The sequence below is a fragment of the Cajanus cajan genome, chromosome 6 (genome assembly GCF_000230855.2).
Source record: "Cajanus cajan strain Asha chromosome 6, NIPB_CcT2T_4, whole genome shotgun sequence".
Classification (NCBI taxonomy): Eukaryota; Viridiplantae; Streptophyta; class Magnoliopsida; order Fabales; family Fabaceae; genus Cajanus; species Cajanus cajan.
In genome coordinates this window covers 62,471,308-62,491,442 of record NC_138522.1, presented here as the reverse complement: position 1 = coordinate 62,491,442, position 20,135 = coordinate 62,471,308, and the positions used below count along the sequence as shown (strand labels likewise).

The 20,135-nt window shown below is 32.1% G+C and overlaps 2 protein-coding genes across 3 annotated transcripts; one reads left to right on the top strand and one right to left on the bottom strand.

Annotated features, from left to right (window-relative positions):
* Positions 1 to 1,278: 1,278 nt before the first annotated feature.
* On the bottom strand, positions 1,279 to 10,332 carry LOC109803788 (pleiotropic drug resistance protein 1). Of its 2 annotated transcripts, XM_083059284.1 has the most exons (23): positions 9,850 to 10,328; positions 9,546 to 9,666; positions 9,365 to 9,453; positions 9,187 to 9,271; positions 8,949 to 9,108; positions 8,783 to 8,859; positions 8,011 to 8,064; positions 7,834 to 7,924; positions 7,430 to 7,731; positions 7,030 to 7,311; positions 6,603 to 6,919; positions 6,338 to 6,498; positions 6,037 to 6,140; positions 5,787 to 5,943; positions 5,517 to 5,701; positions 5,095 to 5,427; positions 4,345 to 4,635; positions 4,177 to 4,260; positions 3,942 to 4,075; positions 3,546 to 3,773; positions 3,270 to 3,441; positions 2,940 to 3,194; positions 1,279 to 1,684 (listed from the first exon to the last, which is right to left on the bottom strand). In XM_083059284.1, the coding sequence occupies exons 1-23, from the start codon at positions 10,185 to 10,187 to the stop codon at positions 1,418 to 1,420; spliced, it is 4,287 nt and encodes a 1,428-aa protein (XP_082915410.1). In that variant the 5' UTR covers positions 10,188 to 10,328; the 3' UTR covers positions 1,279 to 1,417. The 2 variants fall into 2 exon arrangements, with proteins under 2 accessions (XP_082915410.1, XP_082915409.1); XM_083059283.1 differs by having other exon boundaries at positions 2,940 to 3,441; positions 9,850 to 10,332.
* A 5,075-nt stretch (positions 10,333 to 15,407) lies between these two features.
* Positions 15,408 to 19,876, top strand: LOC109804536 (Transducin/WD40 repeat-like superfamily protein). The gene is made up of 8 exons (XM_020366385.3): positions 15,408 to 15,855; positions 16,497 to 16,709; positions 16,790 to 16,990; positions 18,019 to 18,126; positions 18,369 to 18,506; positions 18,641 to 18,892; positions 19,004 to 19,324; positions 19,435 to 19,876. Exons 1-8 carry the CDS (start codon positions 15,442 to 15,444, stop codon positions 19,600 to 19,602), a joined length of 1,815 nt encoding a protein of 604 aa, XP_020221974.1. The 5' UTR covers positions 15,408 to 15,441; the 3' UTR covers positions 19,603 to 19,876.
* Positions 19,877 to 20,135: the final 259 nt, after the last annotated feature.

Here is a 20,135-nt window from a genome sequence, read left to right as displayed (position 1 = left end):
ATAAATATTAAAAAATAATACAACTAAAAGATTATGTATTAAAGAAGAGATATTTTAGAGAAAACATCATTAAATAAGATATAAATAATTAAAATTTATTTATATTAAAAAAAATTTAAAACGAGGATAAATTCTATTGGAGAATGAATCTTCTCCAGTGAATTTTCACCGGATGATTCAAGGTTATTTGAAAAAAAAAATTGTTGCTTTCATTATAAAGTGAAGGTTTAAAAAATCTATGGGTGAAATTTTAAGTTAAATTTTTTTTTCTACTTCAGAAAATCCTTTTATTTATTTATTAACTCTAAACTGGATTTGGACTCATCTATATATATAGATTATTTAAAAAATTATTACTGAAATATATTAAAAATGTGTGATTAATTATTTATTTTTCAATTAAACTAAAAAATTAATTATAATTTTTGTTAGATTATTTTTTATTTGTTTATATTATTAAACACCATTATATTTTCATCGTTTCCAAGATGATAGTTTTCTATTTTTTACTAACCTCTTCATTTGACTTTGTTTCGATAAAAGTTCTGCGTAATATAAAGTCCTACCACGTGAAGAAGGCTTTTGCTTTCTGCACCAGTTTTTTTTTACTATATGCAAACAATATATGTAGTGTATTCTTTTAAAATGTCTAAATTACCTTAATTTTTTTTATTAAGTGAAAAATTTAAATTTTTTTCTTCTCTATTTAAATAAAGTCTTTTTTTTTTTTTTTTACTTAATGTTTACATATTTAATTCTTGTTGTATTAAGATAATTTTTGGTTAATAAAAATTACGTCCTAATTACAAATTAGTCCTTAAAATCTTAGAATATTGCGTGAATCATAATTATGAATTTTTTTAAAAATCTTTCATTTTCAATATTATTTATTACATTTTTTTTAATGGATGTTCATTTAAAAATAAAAATTATTTCAATATGTAAAAATCAATAACATTAATAAGATTTTAATGACTTAGTTAGTTATTACCTTAATTCTTATATAAAAATATTTTTTTAAAATAAAAATATATAAAAACTGAAAGTTGATATCTTTATATAAAATAAATATGCAACATTTGATAGGATTAATTAAATATAATATTTATCTTTAATGTTATTGTGAGAATTTAATGACTAATAATTTACTAACTTAATTATTTATGCAAAATTAAGTAGTTTTGACGAAATTACTTAACAATTCTTTTCTAATAGCATCTATTTTCTTGAAAAAAGTTGTTTTGAATAAATTATTTAGGAAAATAATAAAGATAAAATAAAAAAAAAAATATATTGTAACTGAACTCAAACACACTTTTAATTCGAAAATAAGATAATACAGATAGAAATGTTGTCTTTTTTCCTGTACAAATTATTACCAACGAAGAACATCCTAATCAAAAGTTGAATGTCATTCTCAACGTCTTTGGAAATTAAGCATCTTTATGGCAATGGCAAAGATAAATGCAAAAGTAACTGCAATTCCTATAAGAACAGCTGCAACCACTCCCAAAAAATCATGCTTAAAACCAAAGTAATTTCTTAAAAAGTCTTCCACTGTTGTTCTTTTACCATTAAACTCAATATGGCCTTGTATATCTCCAAATTGAGATGTCACCAACCCATACAAAGTCCAAGCTACTGGATTTGCCCAATAGTACCATCTCCACCAGACAGGTATCTTCTGTTCATCATATCCATGCCCCAGAAAGGAAACAAATATGTCAAAAAGTTTAAATCATTACAGACAATTCATGTTTTACAAATGAATATGTATCAACATAAACATAATAAAATGTTGAAAGTTATCCAATTAATGTGACATTTCAATCCATATTGATGTAAGAATTTTAAAAAATCAAAGTAAAAAAGTTCCAAAATTGCATCTGGAAGTAATTGAAGTGTCATACAGTGTCCTAACATGGATACGTATGTAATACCGTTACACAGCTAGCAACACACAATTTGGCGATGCGAGTCGTTTCAACATACTCTAACATTAGTCGAAATCAGTCTCTAAGATGTTTAGCCATTTATTGAAATCAGTCTCCAATTTCGTCTCTAATTGTTTAGTGACTATTTTCTCACTTTGGTGACTGAATATTTGGTCACTAAGTGACATTTTCTTGTAGAGGTTGGAAGTCATAAAATTGAGTGGATCACACTTCTTATTTAGGACAAAACTTGAATATAGTACTACATACATTATTGGTATTATTTTTTAATTAGAATTAAAATTTTATCACAATAACATATTTTAACATTTAATAAAGAATATATACTTAAAATCTCAATTTCTTTTTAACTGAAAGTTAAAGATTAATTTCTTGAAATATTTGAGATTGATTTTAAAAAATATATATAAATTTCTGAACAAATATTTTTCTCTATACATGGATATTAGAAACGAATTTCTAATCAAATGTACAAGATTATTTCGTTTATATCACAAAAATTAGTACACAATTCAGTGGTTATTTTGAATTGAATATTTCTTTTTAATAATAACTCATGAAATTTCATACATATTCATTGATCATCAAGAAATTAATTAATTCTTTCTCTTCTTGGTATGATTTTGAAACATTTACCTTCATAATAAAGCTAACATTTGGACATTTAACACAAACGTCACATAATTGTTTTGACAAAATTAACATTAATTTAATAAAATTCTTTATTATGTATATTATCAAGGTGAAACTCTTAACTGAAAAATTATCAACAACACTTATGTTACAACATTTGAGTTTTAATCCTTATTTAATGCATCCCACTTATGATCTTATGATTTTTAACAAATTTCAACTGATGATAGACTAGAGTATGGTGAAAATAGTTTTATAAAATCTATTGCTAACATTTCTCGTGTCGTATGCTTACAAAGTATAAATGTAAACAAGAAACTGCACAAAACATCAAAGCAAGCTAAAACTTACTGGTCGTGGGATTATGAATCCTGAGAAGAGATTCCATACTTCATAAAATCCAGCAGAAAGTATAACCGCCATGGATGGGTTTGGGGTGATGGCAGCTGACATCATGCCATAATATGTAAAGTAGAGGAATGTTAAGTACATAAAGAAAAGGTACCAGAAAAATTTAGTGACAGTCCACTCAAAACCAATCATTGCGTACACTATAATGCTATATACCACAGTTTGTAAGAGAACATGTGGTAGTTCAACTACAACCTGCAAGAACATATGAAGATAAGAAAAGTTAGACAATGAAATTATTTTCAAGTCTCTAAATAACAAAGTACTTGCCTGAGCAAAAGCATACGCCAAAGCTGAATACATTCCAGCAGCTTTTTCCCTATAAAACACTGTTCTTTCAACAGCCACCAACGGTTGTGCTGAATTAGCATTCTTGATACCAAGAAGGAGAACAGCAGCATACATGGAGCCCATGGAATTGAAAAGATCTTGTTGCTTTTTGCTGCAATGGATATGGAAATATGCTGTTAGAAAGAGCTAGAAACTAAGAAACATGAGTTGATGCAATAAAATTTCCTAGTTTTTGGTTTGATGACTTGATCTCACATTTTGGAGCCCAGGTCCCAGTATATGCTCCCAAACAACAAGGCCACAGCGATTGTGTAGAGAAATCTTAGGGCGGTGTATTGATTATTGCGCCAGTAAGACCAATGTTGTTTCCATAAGCAAGCCATGCATTGTGTAATAAAGGACCTAGAATACTTTGAAGGAAAATAAAGGTCCTTAGAACCAGGGGCTGAAGTACTCAATTCTTTAATAAGTTCCTTGTTTCTCCTGAAATATATGCCACATAACAGTTTACCTCAACAACCATTCATTCCATAATACTTTGAACAACTTCATATAACACAAAATTGTAGCTTTCTACTTTCTAGGCTCTATCTAGCATATTATTTCCCTGTTCCAGAGTTTGATGAGACTTCAACCAATTGATTTCAATACCTGTATAACTCTGAATTTTTGTACACCTCGGCAAAATCAATCCCCATTTCCATTTCTTTTGCTGAATTTGTGACTTCCAACATCCATGTTGCTGGGTTGTAGCCATCCTCAATGGTATGGACACCCTTAATTTCCTTCATGAGAGAAATGTCCGCAACAGTTAAATTTTTACCAAGACAAAGATCTGAAGCAAAGCATGCACTTCAATATGTACTAATTTTCATAAGAGTTTTACCTCAAAGTAACTGATTAAATGAGAAGAATGATTACCAAGTGGCCCCACATATATCTCTTGCCCTCCTCGCTTCATTAGAAAGAGCTGCATTTAGTTGACAATAAAAATTAGAAACTTATTAATAAAAGAGAATGAAGATGTCATAATTTTTTGCTCTGCTTAATTCACCTCATCAAAAGATTCAAATATATCAATGCTGGGCTGATGAATGGTACAGACAATTGTTCTTCCAGTGTCCACTATGTTCCTAACAGCTCTCATAACAATAGCAGCAGCTCTTGCATCTAGCCCAGAAGTTGGCTCATCCATGAATATGATAGAAGGATTAGCCACTAGCTCAACAGCAATAGTCAACCTTTTGCGCTGCTCTGTCGAAAGACCATCAACACCTGGCAATCCAACAATTGCATTCCTTATAGGATTCAGCTCCACAAGTTCAATAACGTCCTCAATGAACATCTGTCACCAACCATTCATCATTTCAAAACTTAGTAAACTGATAAAAAACATTCAAATACTTTTGTTAGCACTCAAACTGACACAATAATATATGTGAAGTGTGCAAAAAATAGCTACGAGAGGAAGATTGTGCATTGAATAAGGTATCTAATTCTGGAATTTGACTTCTCTAAAGTGAGAGATGCATTTCAAAAGGTAAAGTATAAACTTATAGCTAAAATTTTAAACTATTAGTTGGGAAGTTAAATGTTGACATTGAGATAATAAATTACCAGTACACATTAGATGAACCACCAAATTGTTGAAATCCTTTTTTTTGTCAACAACTATTATTTTAATGCTTTATATTTTTCCCTTTAGAGGATTCAAATCATTAATTCAGTGTAGGAAAATTGTGTATCAATGTATAAGTAGTTTAACTAAGATATTTTTTACTCAACATAGGATTCAGATGCCGACCTTCCTGGTTTCAGAATTGATTTCTGCTGATAATCGAAGCCATGCTGAATAGAGCAAGGATTCATATACAGTAACATGAGGAGAATGGATATCATTTTGTTCACAGTATCCAGAAATTCTTGCAAAGGTTTCTTGATTCTTGGGATAGCCAGAAATTGTGATGTTCCCACCAGTATATCCCCCAGTCTTTCTTCCAGCTAGTACATCCATCAGAGTTGTTTTGCCAGCACCAGTGGAACCCATTAGTGCTGTGAGAACGCCTGGCCTGAAAGAGCCACTGACACCCTTCAAAAGGACCAACCTATCCTCAACAACTCCCTGATTCTTCATTTCCTGCAAATTTAGTGCACGGATTCAGTAATCATAATAATTCTCTAAAAGCTTAATACAAGTGTTATTTGACTTTTTTCCATTTACATTACCTGTGGCATGTCAACAGAATATGTTACATCATCAAAGGTGACGGAATGTGGTTCAAAGGGAAGAACCATTCCTCTTCTTCTGTCGGATTCTTTCCTTCTAGATGAAGACCTTGCAGAAGTGCTTCCACCATCCTGCTCATTGGTTTGAGATTGCTCTGATTTAACAGCTTGATGCTGCACAATTGCTGCTAACCAATTTGTGATAATATTAGTACAAACTATAGGCTCTCTCATTTGATTATAAAACATTTTTAAGGTGAAGAAGCTCACGGTTCAAGTAAGTGAGAGCAAGGATGAAAGCAATATTGAACACTATCGTATATCCAATCAGTGCCCCAACACCAATCCAATACCACTTTGACTGAGTAAAGAATCCGCGAGATTTAAGAACTGCAACTCCTAGCGGTGTAGTTGAGTTGGGTAGAACCTTTCAAAAGAAAATATATCCATACACTAGATTATTTATGTGATAAGGCAAGCACAAAAATGAACACAAAGATTAGTATAAAAAAAAACTTACATGTCTCCATCTCTTCCCCAGAAACTCATTATTTATTATGGCATTCTGTCCATACATCATAGGTGATGACCAAAAGCCCCATAACCACCATTTTTTCATATTGTCTATTGGCATAAAGCAACGAAAAAAGAGTAGTGTTATTATAATGAAAGAAAGACTTAAAATCTGTTTAGATACAAGTTAAAAGTGCTTTTGAGAGCTTCTTTATTGAAAAAAAAATCCTTTATTTTCAATAGTGAAGCTCTTTTAAGTTTGTAACCAAACATATTCTTATTCTTTTGTATTAATATTATGATGATACCTTTTGACAGGATGAAACCACTCATAGCAATAAGGATGGCCAATACAAACGACCCAATTGTGAAAGCAACCGTCAGTTCCCTACCAAGTGCTCCAATAAACCGGAATAAGGCAGAAGCCATCTGGTTAACAAATAACAGGAGGAGAAATTGCCTGAAGAATCTGCATTAAGTAGAGAGATAGATAAGTGTCATTTTTTATTCAGACTTCAGTAGCATTTCAACATGAGAGGATGGGGAAAAAACCAGTACGCACAGCTCCTTTACCTTCCAACATATGGATCAAAGCCAATAACATAGTAGGTGAGGAATACCCAGATTCCCACTTGCGCAAAAGTCATGGGGATTTTTAAGATCCATGCAGGAAGAGCATACACCCATGAAGGGAAAAAGAGAAAGTCCCTTTGCTTGTAAAAAACGGGAAGCTTAGAAACTGTCACGGCAAGGTCAGTAAATCCATCCAACAAGATTACAAGAAGGCCATAGAACAATGCACCCGCATATATTCCACCATTAGTCACTGAATCTCGATGCATCTCAGTCCGGAAGAAAATGGTCATGGTAATAAAGGCCACTACAGCAAGCTAAAAATGTTGAAAAAGGTGTTAGTAATGGATATCATTAGATAAATAATGTCCATGGTACATGAGTAACATGACTCGTTAACATAAAAAGTTGCAAATTGCGAACCTACTTGGCAAAGTTGGAAGATGTGGACAGATGAATTTCGTTTCATGAGTAAATATTCTCTTGACAAGCAAGCTTTCAACAGTTCCCATTTTCCTAATCCATACATTTTGTTTGCCAAGGCTGCTGGGTGGCTTTTAGACTTGTCAAATTGAATAGCAAGTTCATTAGCAAGGCTTTTCCCAACATGGAATGATTGAAATGCCTCTACAAACTCTTCGGTTGTGACAAATCTGTAAGGCTGATCTCTGGGTACCCAATATTGCTCCTGATCTTTTCTTGATGTCACCTTTATTAACATAATAAATTTATTCATGTAAGAATAAAATAAGTTTCTATTAGCCTATAACATTTAACTTGTACTTTTGGTTTTCCTATGTAAACAGAGAAAGAAGTTAAATCTATACTTCTTGCAAAAAGTCTGCAACACCTTTCCTCTCAGGACATTTGAAGCCCACAGAAGCAAAAAATTCAAGAACATGTTCACGGGGACCCTGATACACAACTTGGCCATCAGAGAGTAGAATAAGATCATCAAAAAGATTGTAAGTCTCTGGTGCTGGTTGTAGGAGTGAGACAACAGCAGTTCCTTTGAGAGAATGGATAAAGTGCTTGAGTGAATTCACAACTTGGAAAGTTGTTGAACTATCCAAACCAGTAGATATTTCATCCATGAATACAGCTTTAGCTGGTCCAACCAGCATCTCCCCTGTATTTATAGATATATATTAATAGTAGATTTTTGCACAACGAATTGCTTGAGTTAATTAAACCTGATGCACTTCAAAATTTGAAATCAAGCTGGTTTTACCTGTTGTAACACGTTTTCTTTGTCCCCCAGAGACACCTCTTAACATTGCATTTCCCACAATAGTATCAGCACAGACCTCCAGTCCCAAAATCTGAAAATATAAAGCAAATCAAACAGGAATTTAACACATAATGACATTAAGATAATCAAGGAAAATTTGAGTGTGGGGATTTTTACCCTTAGAATATAATCTGTAATAAAATTTGCTTTCTGGCCTTCAGTTGCTACAGCCTGAGCATTACAAGTAACAAGTCCAACCACTTAATTATCAACCATTCCATTTAATTTTAAAAAATAGAGATAAATAGATGGTGCACTCAACTTCAATACAATAAAAATATGAAGTAAAGTAGATGTAGCAGATTTCTTAATAGCATATGTCAAGTAAAGCAGGTGTATTATAGATTTGTTCATAGAATAGGCATTCCCAAAAGGAAATTCCATTGCTTATGTGTAGAAATAGAATTCCAAAATTTCAACAAATATGTTGTTACGATTGAAAAGCAAACATTTTTCTTGAATTGAGTTGAAAGCTTATCTTTCTATCTGTCAAAAAGTATGAAAGGAAGTTCAAGAGATGCGGGCCAAATAGATAAAGACATGCCCCTAGTAGACAATTATGTTGACTATTGAGATTTTTTCACTGTCTTAATTAAATATTTTAAAGTCTCTACAGTTTTCTGTTTTGCTTGTAAATTTTCTTAAAAGTTACTTATGTTCAGAAAAAGTAAATTGTGCAGGCAAATGATATTTTCTTGTTAGTTTAGTCATATTTTACTATTTGTTTTACCCAATGATTAGTCAATCTTAGTATTTAAGCACTTGCTGTAAACACTGTTAATGTATGCAAAACTAAGTTTGTAACTCAAATATTTCATATCAGTTTTTGTCCCTTTTGTATGTTTGGTGTTATACACCTCTATTTTTCATCAAATTATCTCTTTCTTACCTTCATATAGACATCTATATCTGGATCAGGTGTGATATTTGCTTCTTTTTCTCTTCTGGACACCTCTGTTAGCAAATCTGCAGAATATGAAATAATTTTGGTTTAAACTTGGTTTTCATATGAAATTTTTGCACATGGTTTCCAAATTTCAATTCTGTGGACTAACCATAACGAGGTCCAACTCCTTGAACTCGCGCCGAGAAGGCCAAGGTTTCTCTGACTGTCATTTCTCCAATATGAAGATCATTTTGACTGACATAAGCAGCCGTTCGTTGGGGTACAAATTCATTCATTCCATGACCATTGTAAGTCACCTTTCCAGTGAACTGATAAAAAAGTCAAACCTTATTAGCTACAAGTCCAAAATGGAAAATACTAGCACAAACCTAGTACCATGACTTAACCTTTAGTTCTGAATCAAGTCTTCCAGCCAAGGCCAACAGGAGTGTGGTCTTCCCAGAACTTGGAGGACCCAAAAGCAATGTCATTCTGGAGAAAAACAAACAGTGACATATTTTGTTGCTTGTTGTCTTGTCTTCCAAGTGAGATATAACATAGAATATTGTCTACATTAATTGTTACCTGGCTGGCCTTATTATTCCACTAACATTCTGGATAATATTTATATGTTGCTTTCTACTTGGGAGTACATGAAGGAAGTTCAACAGCCCCTTTAAAAATCAACACAAAAAAGGCACATTAAAACCTCCTTCAAAGAGATTAATACTATTCATTTTGAAAGGTTTGTGCTTGGTACACTTACCTCTACTTTATTAACCATGTAGTTAGTGAAGGTAGGCAAAGCTCTACTACCTACATGAACTTCTGCTCCAACGTTCATGTTCTCAAATCGGACCTCTATTGTAGGAAGGGCAATTCCAACTCTAGCACCATCCAATCCAAAAAAAGACATTAATAGTGCATTCTAAAGTCATGCAGAACGTCAATAAGGTTTGAACCTACGAGCTGATGCAAACTACCAAAATCTCTCACCATTTAACCGACCCTGATAGGTTGTATGTAGCTTAGTTAAAATCAAGAATAATGACACTGAGGCACACACTCACCTATCAATGCGGTCCCTGAGCTTGAGCATGAACTTCTCATTGTCCTCTTCAGCAACTCTGACGAGTCTCTCAAGCAAACCTCTCCTTTCTTGCAACCCAAGTTGATGAACATCGATCTCATTGGCAACCCCTTCCGGCGAAGTCAGCAAGCCTGTCCTCAAACGTGCAAACGTAGGAAGTTTCTGAATAGCAGCCCATTTAAGAGCCTCTTCATCATCTTCCTGGTGGAAAGAGTTTGCAAAGATTTCCACACCACTGTTACTCCAAACTGATGAACTCCCAATCCTGAAACTACTCATAATAGCACTGCCTGCTTTGACACTACCCCCATCCTCCATTTCCAAGGAAAAATCAAAAGTTTCAGCCTCCAAGAATCAAACAGTACTAAAGAGAAAAGGCAATGCAAATTTTTCTCAAATTTTCTTTTCAATTTGACAGGGACCTTAATATGTGTTTAGTTGAATGTAAGACAAGAGATGATGATGTGATATTTATATATTTAGATAGAGGACACTGTACTACCACATGGGCGGCTAAGGAAGTAAGGTTGTCACTGATGACAGACTCACACCAATAGGATTTTCAAGTGCTCAAATATATGATTATGCTCCCCGTAACTCGGCATTTCATTTCCACATTACTTCATTGCATTGGTGGAATAAACAAAACAACGTATCAAATCATATTAAGTCAACCACCCCGTTAAAAAAAATGAGCAAGGGACAAGGGTGATATCATCAATTACGAGTCTGCCTTAGAATTCTGCGTTAAATTCTTTTTTATTGTACAAACACGTCGATAAAATAAGACAAAAAATAACAACTTATATAATATAAACATACTTTAATGATTGAGAGACCTTTTGGGTGATAACCAAAAGTAAAACTGTGAGGGCTACGACCCAAAGCGGACAATATCTCATCATTGCAGAGTATATTTGTATAATAACCTTATAAAAATAACCATCATAAAATATCCCTTCAGACAAATATCATAAAATAACTCGATCAATTTTCGACTCTAGTATCAATTGTTAGAAACACCGGAAGAACTACATCAATAAACCATAAGCCAATCACACACAAGTCAACTTACATCACATTTTAATAAAATAACATCTAACATAACATATATATGACTCTAGCTCACACTTCACTTCAAAACTTTTCTCCTCCTCACTCTACTAGACGGAGGTGTCCCTACTGCTGGGAAAGGTAATAGCCTCAATTATCAGTTTATCAGCCGCCATCAATCATCCATTAAACAAATGAGCATGGTGACTTCATTGATTATGTCTTCCACCACTTTCAAAATTAAAAATTAAAAAGATTTGAGCACTCATCAAATTACTATTTTATGTGGGTGAAATACTAGATTGAACTGTGAAGAATAAAATATTATAACTGTATTATTGCTGTTGTGGAGCTTTGCTTGAAATTAGATGGTGTCTTTTTTTCTGAACGAGAGAAGGAGAAGAAAATAAAGGAAAAATATAAAGAATATATGATGTGTTCCTAACTTTGGGTTTATTCCCAAAATAATAATAATAATAATAAATTAATTTAGTAAATTAAAAAAAGTAATTAAAAGATTCATCAATTCACAAAAAAAAAAGTTATATCTTCTTATCGAATAAAAAAAAGAGAGATCGATCAAATGTTATTCTTAGGAGAGAGAGATAAAAAGGAGGTTTGAGGAGAAAATAAAGATGTACTTTTTATGTTTTTGAAAACTAAAGATGTAGTCAACTGGTTTTTTTTTTTGCATTAAAATTTAAATTAAGGCAATACACAAACATGTAAAGTTAGAGATAACTATTAAGTAAAAGAATTTAATCAGTTATACTCATTAATAATCTCTGTTGGTGTTGGTCTGAAGATCTCCATAATGTTATTAACTTCTTGCTTAGCAATTATGATAATGTAATCTCTTATTTACCATTTTGGATTAAGAAAAAACTTTGTTGGGGAACTTGAATGATTACAATTAGTGGATTTTCTTCCAACCATACTTTTTTATTTATAACATTTAAATTTAAGATCCTACTTAAGAATATCGAGTTAAAAAAAATTCAATTAAGTAAGTGTATATTATATTATTATCATATTACATGTTATTGTTGTATTGAATTGTATAGATTTAAATTACAAGATTAAACTCTAATTAAAAATATACTTATTATGATAAATTATAAAATTGTTTAATGATGCATTTGGGCCTTTTCAAGTTGGACCTTCACTTTGACTTCCTTTAATGTCTCTTCAACATGTGTTGGGGTATGAGTATGATCCAAGTCAATAGGAAGTATTGTAATTATATCTGTAGTTATTTATTTATATGTTGGATTTCGTAATAAATATCAAACTATACAAATTTTAAATATAATCATGTAGAAAGAAACTAAGTCAAAACATGCTTTAAGAAAAGAACAACAATTAACTAAATAAAAATTTTTAATGGATAAAAATAGAAAAGAGTTACACGGAGTACAATACCTAGATCAATCCCTAACAAAGAGAATTTAGTCGCTCATGACTAACGAATTTGCTCACAAATACAAATGGAGATCCTTAAGGGTTTACAATTACAAGGTTATTACTCTTAATCTCTCTAATCTTTATAAGTAATACTGAAAAATGAAATAAGTCACTATATTCTTTGAACTCTAACTTTTTAACGTCTTAAGTTTGTTATTTATGTGCATGTTGGCTCACTTAAGCAAGCTTTTGATGACGTATCTGTGGAAGAATAATTAAATATGCTCAAAACCCAATTTATCATGTAATCATATTAGATTTAATAAAGTGTTATTATTTTTTATTATCGTATTTATTATTTTGTTAAATACATAATTTGATAAAGCCTCAATTAAAATTATAGACTTATTTTCATAATAAAGATTACAATAATGAGAAATAAAAATCTTTTATCATTTTAATCTAAACTGTTCTTGATTATAGAATTGTTAATATGGAACATCAATAAATTTAGATAGATCAATCAATAAGTGTGGTTTTGTGTTGGACAGAAAAATACACCCTTTATTATCTTTGTTATATCTTTTTACATAATTTTTTTATATTTAATTTTACTTTTCAACAAGTTTGAAAATATATAATAATCTCATACACGTAAAATTTTCATATTATTAAAAAGAGTTGATAGTTTGAATAACTCGTTAATAAATATATTTTATAATTTTATCTATTATAAGTATAAAAGATTTAGTTAATTTTACTATATGTGTTTTGAGCACTATTTATTATCTTTTAGGCTAAAAACCTAATTTGGTTCCTTATAATCTTTTTTTGTTTCAATTTAGTCCCTCATTAATTTTTGGTCTCAATTTGGTCCCAAACTAATTAATTGGTTTCAATTTAGTCCCAAATTAATTAATTAGTTTCAATGTGGGACTTCCGTCCAAATTATTTAAACGGAGTTAACTTTTGGCCACGTGGATGCCACGTAGATGCATACGTGGCATCCACGTGGATGAGATTTTTTTTTGAAAACACCTGCACCGGAACGGCCCGTTCTGAAACCGGAACGGACCGTTCTGGTTACAAAATTAAAACACCACCAGTGACGCAGAACGGGCAGTTCTGAAACCAGAACGGCCCGTTCTGAAGTTCTGAATTCAGAACGGCCGGCTCCAAAACTGTGAAAAAATATTCTTTTCTTAATTGTATTTTTAATATTATAATTATGCAATTTTGATCTCTAAAGTTTTAATTGAATAATTTCAGTCCTTAAAATATTATAGTTGTATAATTTTAGTCTCACAATTTTTAATTGAACAATTTTAATCTCTCAAATATCATAATTGTGCAATTTTAGTCTTTCTCATTAAAAATTTAATAATTTTAAAATTTTAATATATATATATATATAATGTTTTAAAACTATATAATTGTTTGTTTATTTAAATTAACGTATATTATTAATTTTTTTAATATATCAAATGATATATATTTATTATTACTAAATTAATAAAATTTATATATTATTAGTATTTTAATATTACTGATAAATTAATATCAATAATATTTTTACTATATTTATAAATAAACTAATAATTTGATAAATATAACTTAATATATATTAATATACTTTTACAAAAATATAAATATATAAGATCAGATATATATTTCTAATTAATATACTTATATTTTTGTAAAAGTATATTAATATATAACAAGTTATATTTATCAAATTATTAGTTTATCTATAAATATATTAATAATATTATTGATATAATATCAAAAATTATAATATACGTTAATTTGAATAGATAAATAATTATTTAATTTTAAAATATTATATATATATATATTAAAATTATTAATTTTTAATGGGAGAAACAAAAAATCATACTATTATGATATTCGAGGGACTAAAATTGTTCAATTAAAAATTGAAGGACCAAAATCGCGCAATTGTAATTATTTAAGGACTAAAATTATGCAATTAAAATCTTGGAGATCACAAAACTGCACAATTGGAATACTTGAGAGATAAAAAATGCAATTAAACCAATATTCTTGATTAATTTTATTAAAAAATATAATAATTTTGAAAAATATTATTTTATGGTAAAAATTTTAAAATTACTTATTTTTATAAAATATAATTATCTTATAAATAGAGTAATAATTTTTTCTTTCTCTTTCTGTTTGAAGAAATATTTAAATATCACTTTATAATTTTTTGCAACTTATTTAAGATTAAAAGAATAAAATGATAAAAATTAATAAGATAAATATAATAAAATAAAATTTTAAAAAAATATTAATATATTTATTTTATTAGATATAATAACATAATTAAAATATAATATAATATATATTTTATAAAATTATTAATATTTTATATATAAATAAATTAAAATAAAACCAGAACGGCCCGTTCTGAAACCGGAACGAGACGTTCTGGTTGCATTTTCGGTGTGTTAATTTTGCACCTGGAACGGGCCATTCCGGATGCAAAATTAACACACCAAAAGTGCACCCAGAACGGCCCGTTCTGGGTCCAGGTGTTTTAAAAAAAACTCTCATCCACGTGGTATCCACGTATGCATCTACCTGGCGTCTACGTGACCAAAAGTTAACACCATTAAAGCAATTTGGACGGAAAGTCCCACATTGAAACCAATTAATTAATTTGGGACTAAATTGAAACCAATTAATTAGTTTAGGACCAAATTGAGACAAAAAATTAATAAGGGACTAAATTGAAAAAAAAATATTATAAGAAAGCAAATTAGATTTTTAGCCTATCTTTTAATATCTATGATTGTATTGTTATATTAATTCACTCAAAGCATTCAAATAACTCGTTTTGAGTGAGCATGAAGAACTCTATTATGAATGTATGAATTAATATTGTTTTCTACCTACTTTTATATGATGTTTTATAATTATGATATTTAGGTTTTGATTTATTTTTCTTTTAATAATATTATAATTGTTCTGTTGTTAGTTGTACATATGTATGTAAATGAACCCAGGTGTATTTGTATATATAATTTTTTTAATAAATAATAAAATATATATACAACAGAATGTAGCGTAGTAGAACTCAGGTGTGCAAAAAATGGAGGAGGAGGGTGACATATACGACGGTGCTCGAGCTCAGTTCCCTCTTTCATTCGGGAAGCAATCGAAGCCTCAAACCCCTCTCGAAGCCATCCACAATGCCACACGTCGTTCCAATCCCAATCCCAAACCCACCCAACAACTTCCCTCTCTCTCCTCCTCTTCCAAAGAATGGCTCAATTCCCTCCGTCCTCCCAAAAACCCTACTCCTCCACCTCACGACGATGCCCCCACGGTGGGCCCTCCGCCTCCGCCGCCCGCACCTTCCGACGACGACGACGGAGAGATGATTGGCCCGCCCCCGCCGCCACCGAATGCGTCGGAGTCCGAAGAGGATTCGGATCAGGACGAGGTAGGGACGCACTTCAGGATTCCCCTTAGCAACGAGATTGTACTAAAGGGCCACACCAAGGTATTCCTTCGTTCCTTTCTTCTCCCAATTCCCCAAATTGACGAAAAAAATAATATCTTAAGGAAGAACAATTAGTGGTGCCTACCTTCTAGGGCATGGTAACAAATAATGATACTTGTAGATCTATTTTGATTTCCAATTCCCAAGTTTGAGAATTTTCAATATTAATTAGTCTCTAGAGTTTCAAAGCTCGGGTGTTTACACTGTGTTTTAAGTCATACGTGGATCCCCCAAGGGTTCGCCAATATCATGGATAGCTTTAACATTGCTATAAGTAGTGGGAGACAATTCATTGTTTTTGAATCCGTTAGATTGCAACAAATAAGTACCGAACTAGAACCATGGTTTTAAATGGCGGTCATGGCTACGGTCGCGTTGTTGGTATTACGGAAAATTGCAGACAAATGCAACTAGGGTCACGATTGCAATCACAGAGACTCCAAAAACCTTGACATTGAGGAAATTGCGGTTGAGGACTAATTTTTAGAACCTTGACTAGAAACCTAGAAGATAGACCCCAGCTATGTAAATGAGCAGCTGCTGCAATTATTTGAAATCTAAATGTGATGGGAAAGGAAATCAGTTTTGGTTTTAAGTAATTTATAAATGATAATTGGTAACGTTTCTGCAACTAATAACAGGTTGTATCAGCTCTTGCTGTGGATCACACTGGATCGAGAGTGCTTTCTGGAAGCTATGACTATATGGTAAGAATGTACGACTTTCAAGGGATGAATGCTCGTCTGCAATCATTTCGACAGCTGGAGCCGTTTGAAGGTCATCAAGTTCGCAATTTAAGCTGGAGTCCAACTGCAGATCGCTTTTTGTGCGTGACTGGGTCAGCTCAAGCAAAGGTAGCACGTGGCATCATTGTCTTCTTGCACTAGTGCTTTGGTGATTTTCTTCTAACTGTGCCTTTCTTCCTTTACCACAGATTTATGATCGTGATGGGCTTACTTTGGGAGAGTTTGTGAAGGGAGACATGTATATTCGTGATCTAAAGAATACCAAGGGCCACATATCTGGATTGACATGTGGAGAGTGGCATCCAAAAACTAAAGAGACCATTTTAACATCATCAGAGGATGGCTCACTACGTATATGGGATGTCAATGACTTCAAAAGTCAAAAACAGGTTTGAAAATTTTACCTTAGTCTTCTTCCATGGTAAATGTTTTCACTGTAGTGATTCCATGCATTGTGACTTTGTTTTTATTTATAACCTTTATTTGGGAATATAGAGCCTTTCAAACTGAAATTTTGTTAAATTCATATTTATTAATATTTGGGGATACTTAGACTTCTTAAAATAGAACTTTAGGCTTTGCATGGAAAAGTGTCTGAATGTATCTGTTACATGCTTCTGACATTGCTGGTATGATTATTGGCTGCTTCTTTGCATGCAGTTGTGAAGAATTTATTGGCATTCTATTTATAAAGACCCCTGTTCTTACTCTGGTTTATTATTTGATGGAGAAAAGGTTATTGTTAGTTTGATAAATAAACAGAATTTAATGTCTATAATATTAATTATTTAATATAATAAATATTAGAATAGCAGTCATCCCGCTATCCCATTTGTGGGGTCAGCTTCTCCACACTGCTATCAAGGATTGACTACTATGGTTGGGTTGAGAGTCATCATCATCTCTCTGGTTTTTTCATGACCTTCATTGGAACTGGCTTCATGCTGGGATGTTGGATGCAGCAATGGGATTGAGTTTGAATGGCTGTGTAGTTGGTGGTTGAAGCCCTGCATTAGACTTTTGTGATGCTTTTTTTTTTCAAAAGGCAATAAAATAATTCTAGTCTCGATGTCATTTTGGGCTTTTTCTTTTAGAGACAGTAGAACATGCTGGTGTAGACTCTTCCTCAAACTCACTAGCCTAAGCAATTTGTAACAATTCACCTGAGTTTATTCAGAAATGGGTTTTCAAGCTGAGTTAACTTTATTTCCCTACCTAGAATTGTAAAAACAGTACAATTCTACTAGTTAAATCACAAATTTGACAATTGTGACTGAAGAATATGTTCCTATGCATTTTTGGATTTCACATATATGGAAGTTTTTGTCTCTGGATGGGGTTGTGATAATTTGTTATAATTTATTTTTTACACTGTTCTGATGTTACTGAAGTTTTGCTGCTATCATTCATTTGTTAGGTCATTAAACCAAAGCTTGCAAGACCTGGAAGAGTTCCTGTCACCACATGTGCATGGGATCGTGATGGTAAATGCATTGCCGGTGGTATAGGAGATGGTTCAATACAGGTACCTATTTTCTTCACTAATTTTACTGGGTAATATAGACAATATCCGTATATTGCTTTTAAGCTTGAAAGTCGAAACAACATCAACTTTCTCCTTATATTGCTTGGAATGGTCAATTATCTTTTCTCACTGATTTTACTGGGTAGTAAACTCAATATCTGTATACTTCTTTTAAGCTTGAAAGTTGAAACAACATTAACTCTCTCCTTATATTGCTTGGAATGGTCAATTAATTTTCACAGATTTGGAATATTAAGCCCGGATGGGGGAGTAGGCCAGATGTACATATTGAAAAATGTCATGAGGATGATATTAGTGGTCTGAAATTTTCTAGTGATGGGAGAATCTTACTGTCAAGGAGTTTTGATGGTTCATTGAAGGTAAATAAATGTTCACTTATTCTAAAATCTAAATCATATATTGTAGCTTGTTGCTGTTTGCTTTTTTTATTAGGCGTGTATTTACCCTTCTCCAATCTTCGTGACTTCTGATTGACCAATGAATCATGTCTCAGGTTTGGGATCTGCGCAAAATAAAGGAACCGTTAAAGGTGTTTGAGGATCTGCCAAATCACTATGGACAAACAAATATTGCCTTCAGTCCTGATGAACAACTCTTTTTGACTGGAACATCCGTGGAAAGGGAGAGCTCGACTGGAGGTTTATTATGCTTCTTTGATAGAGTAAACCTTGAGCTTGTTTCTAGAGTTGGCATATCACCCACTTGTAGTGTTGTCCAGTGTTATTGGCATCCTAAACTAAATCAGGTAACAAATTTTGTGGTGTCATCTTGCATTCTCTGGTGCATATTGCATTCTCTGAACAGGATTTGTTGCTCGTGCTTATAATACTTTTTGAACTTGCTTTTATTTGTAAAGATATTTGCAACTACTGGTGATAAAAGCCAAGGAGGGACTCACATACTATATGACCCAACCGTAAGTGAGAGAGGAGCTTTGGTCTGTGTTGCACGTGCACCGAGGAAAAAATCAATTGATGACTTTGAGGCAAAACCTGTCATTCACAATCCTCACGCTTTACCATTATTTAGAGATCAGCCAAGCCGGAAGCGTCAGCGAGAGAAAATATTAAAGGATCCATTGAAGTCCCATAAGCCTGAACTACCTATTACTGGTCCTGGCTTTGGTGGACGAGTTGGTACTAGTCAAGGAAGCTTACTGACCCAGTATCTTCTAAAGGTTTTTTTTTTTTTTGTGCACATTTATTTCTTTTCATTTTTGTTGACTGTCCAGTTTTCATGCTGTAGATTGTGACAGTGAAAGGTACTTACTTCTTTATGTAATTGCAGAAAGGTGGTATGATCAAGGAGACATGGATGGAGGAGGATCCAAGGGAAGCTATCCTGAAATATGCTGATGCTGCAGCAAAGGATCCAAAGTTCATTGCTCCAGCATATGCAGAAACCCAACCTGAGCCAGTTTTTGCGAAGTCAGATTCCGAGGATGAAGAGAAATGATTGGATGTAGATGGTTGTATCACAATATTGTAACACAGGGAGCGTTAGGAAAGATTGTACTTTATTACGAGACTTCGGGAGCATTCCCAACGTGGGACTGCCTACCCTTCCGGAAGTTTCATAAATGCACGTGGAATGATGTTGAATTTGTTAGCTCTCCTACGAGTTACTAATCTTATTTGGGCGGGGTATTTATATCTGTACATTTAGTCACATGTAAAATTGAATTTTGAAAACTAGTATTAAAATTCTACATTTAACAGTTTTAGACCAATTTAGTCTCTGAAATTATAATAGTTAATCAATTTGGTTCATGAAAGTAACAAATTGAGAACGATTTTTGAAGTTGTGAACAATCGATTGATTTAATTTTTTTTTTCATTAACTGGTTTCATCAATGAATAAAAATGTTGAGTTGTGATAAATTAAACAAATACTACTATTTTTATTTGTAAGACTTAAGATCTAACTTAACAATCGGTTGTTTCTTTAAATTAAACTTATTTTATATAATCTCATGTATTAATTATTTT

Coding starts and splice junctions, on each gene's coding strand:
- LOC109804536 (XM_020366385.3), top strand. CDS start 15,442: ATGGAGGAGGAGGGTGACATATACGACGGTGCTCGAGCTCAGTTCCCT. Junction 16,710..16,789: donor CTGGGTCAGCTCAAGCAAAG/GTAGCACGTGGC, acceptor CCTTTACCACAG/ATTTATGATCGTGATGGGCT. Junction 18,507..18,640: donor GTTTTGATGGTTCATTGAAG/GTAAATAAATGT, acceptor ATCATGTCTCAG/GTTTGGGATCTGCGCAAAAT.
- LOC109803788 (XM_083059283.1), bottom strand. CDS start 10,187: ATGGAGGATGGGGGTAGTGTCAAAGCAGGCAGTGCTATTATGAGTAGT. Junction 9,109..9,186: donor GACTTGATTCAGAACTAAAG/GTTAAGTCATGG, acceptor CTTTTTTATCAG/TTCACTGGAAAGGTGACTTA. Junction 6,141..6,337: donor TGGTTTCATCCTGTCAAAAG/GTATCATCATAA, acceptor TTATGCCAATAG/ACAATATGAAAAAATGGTGG.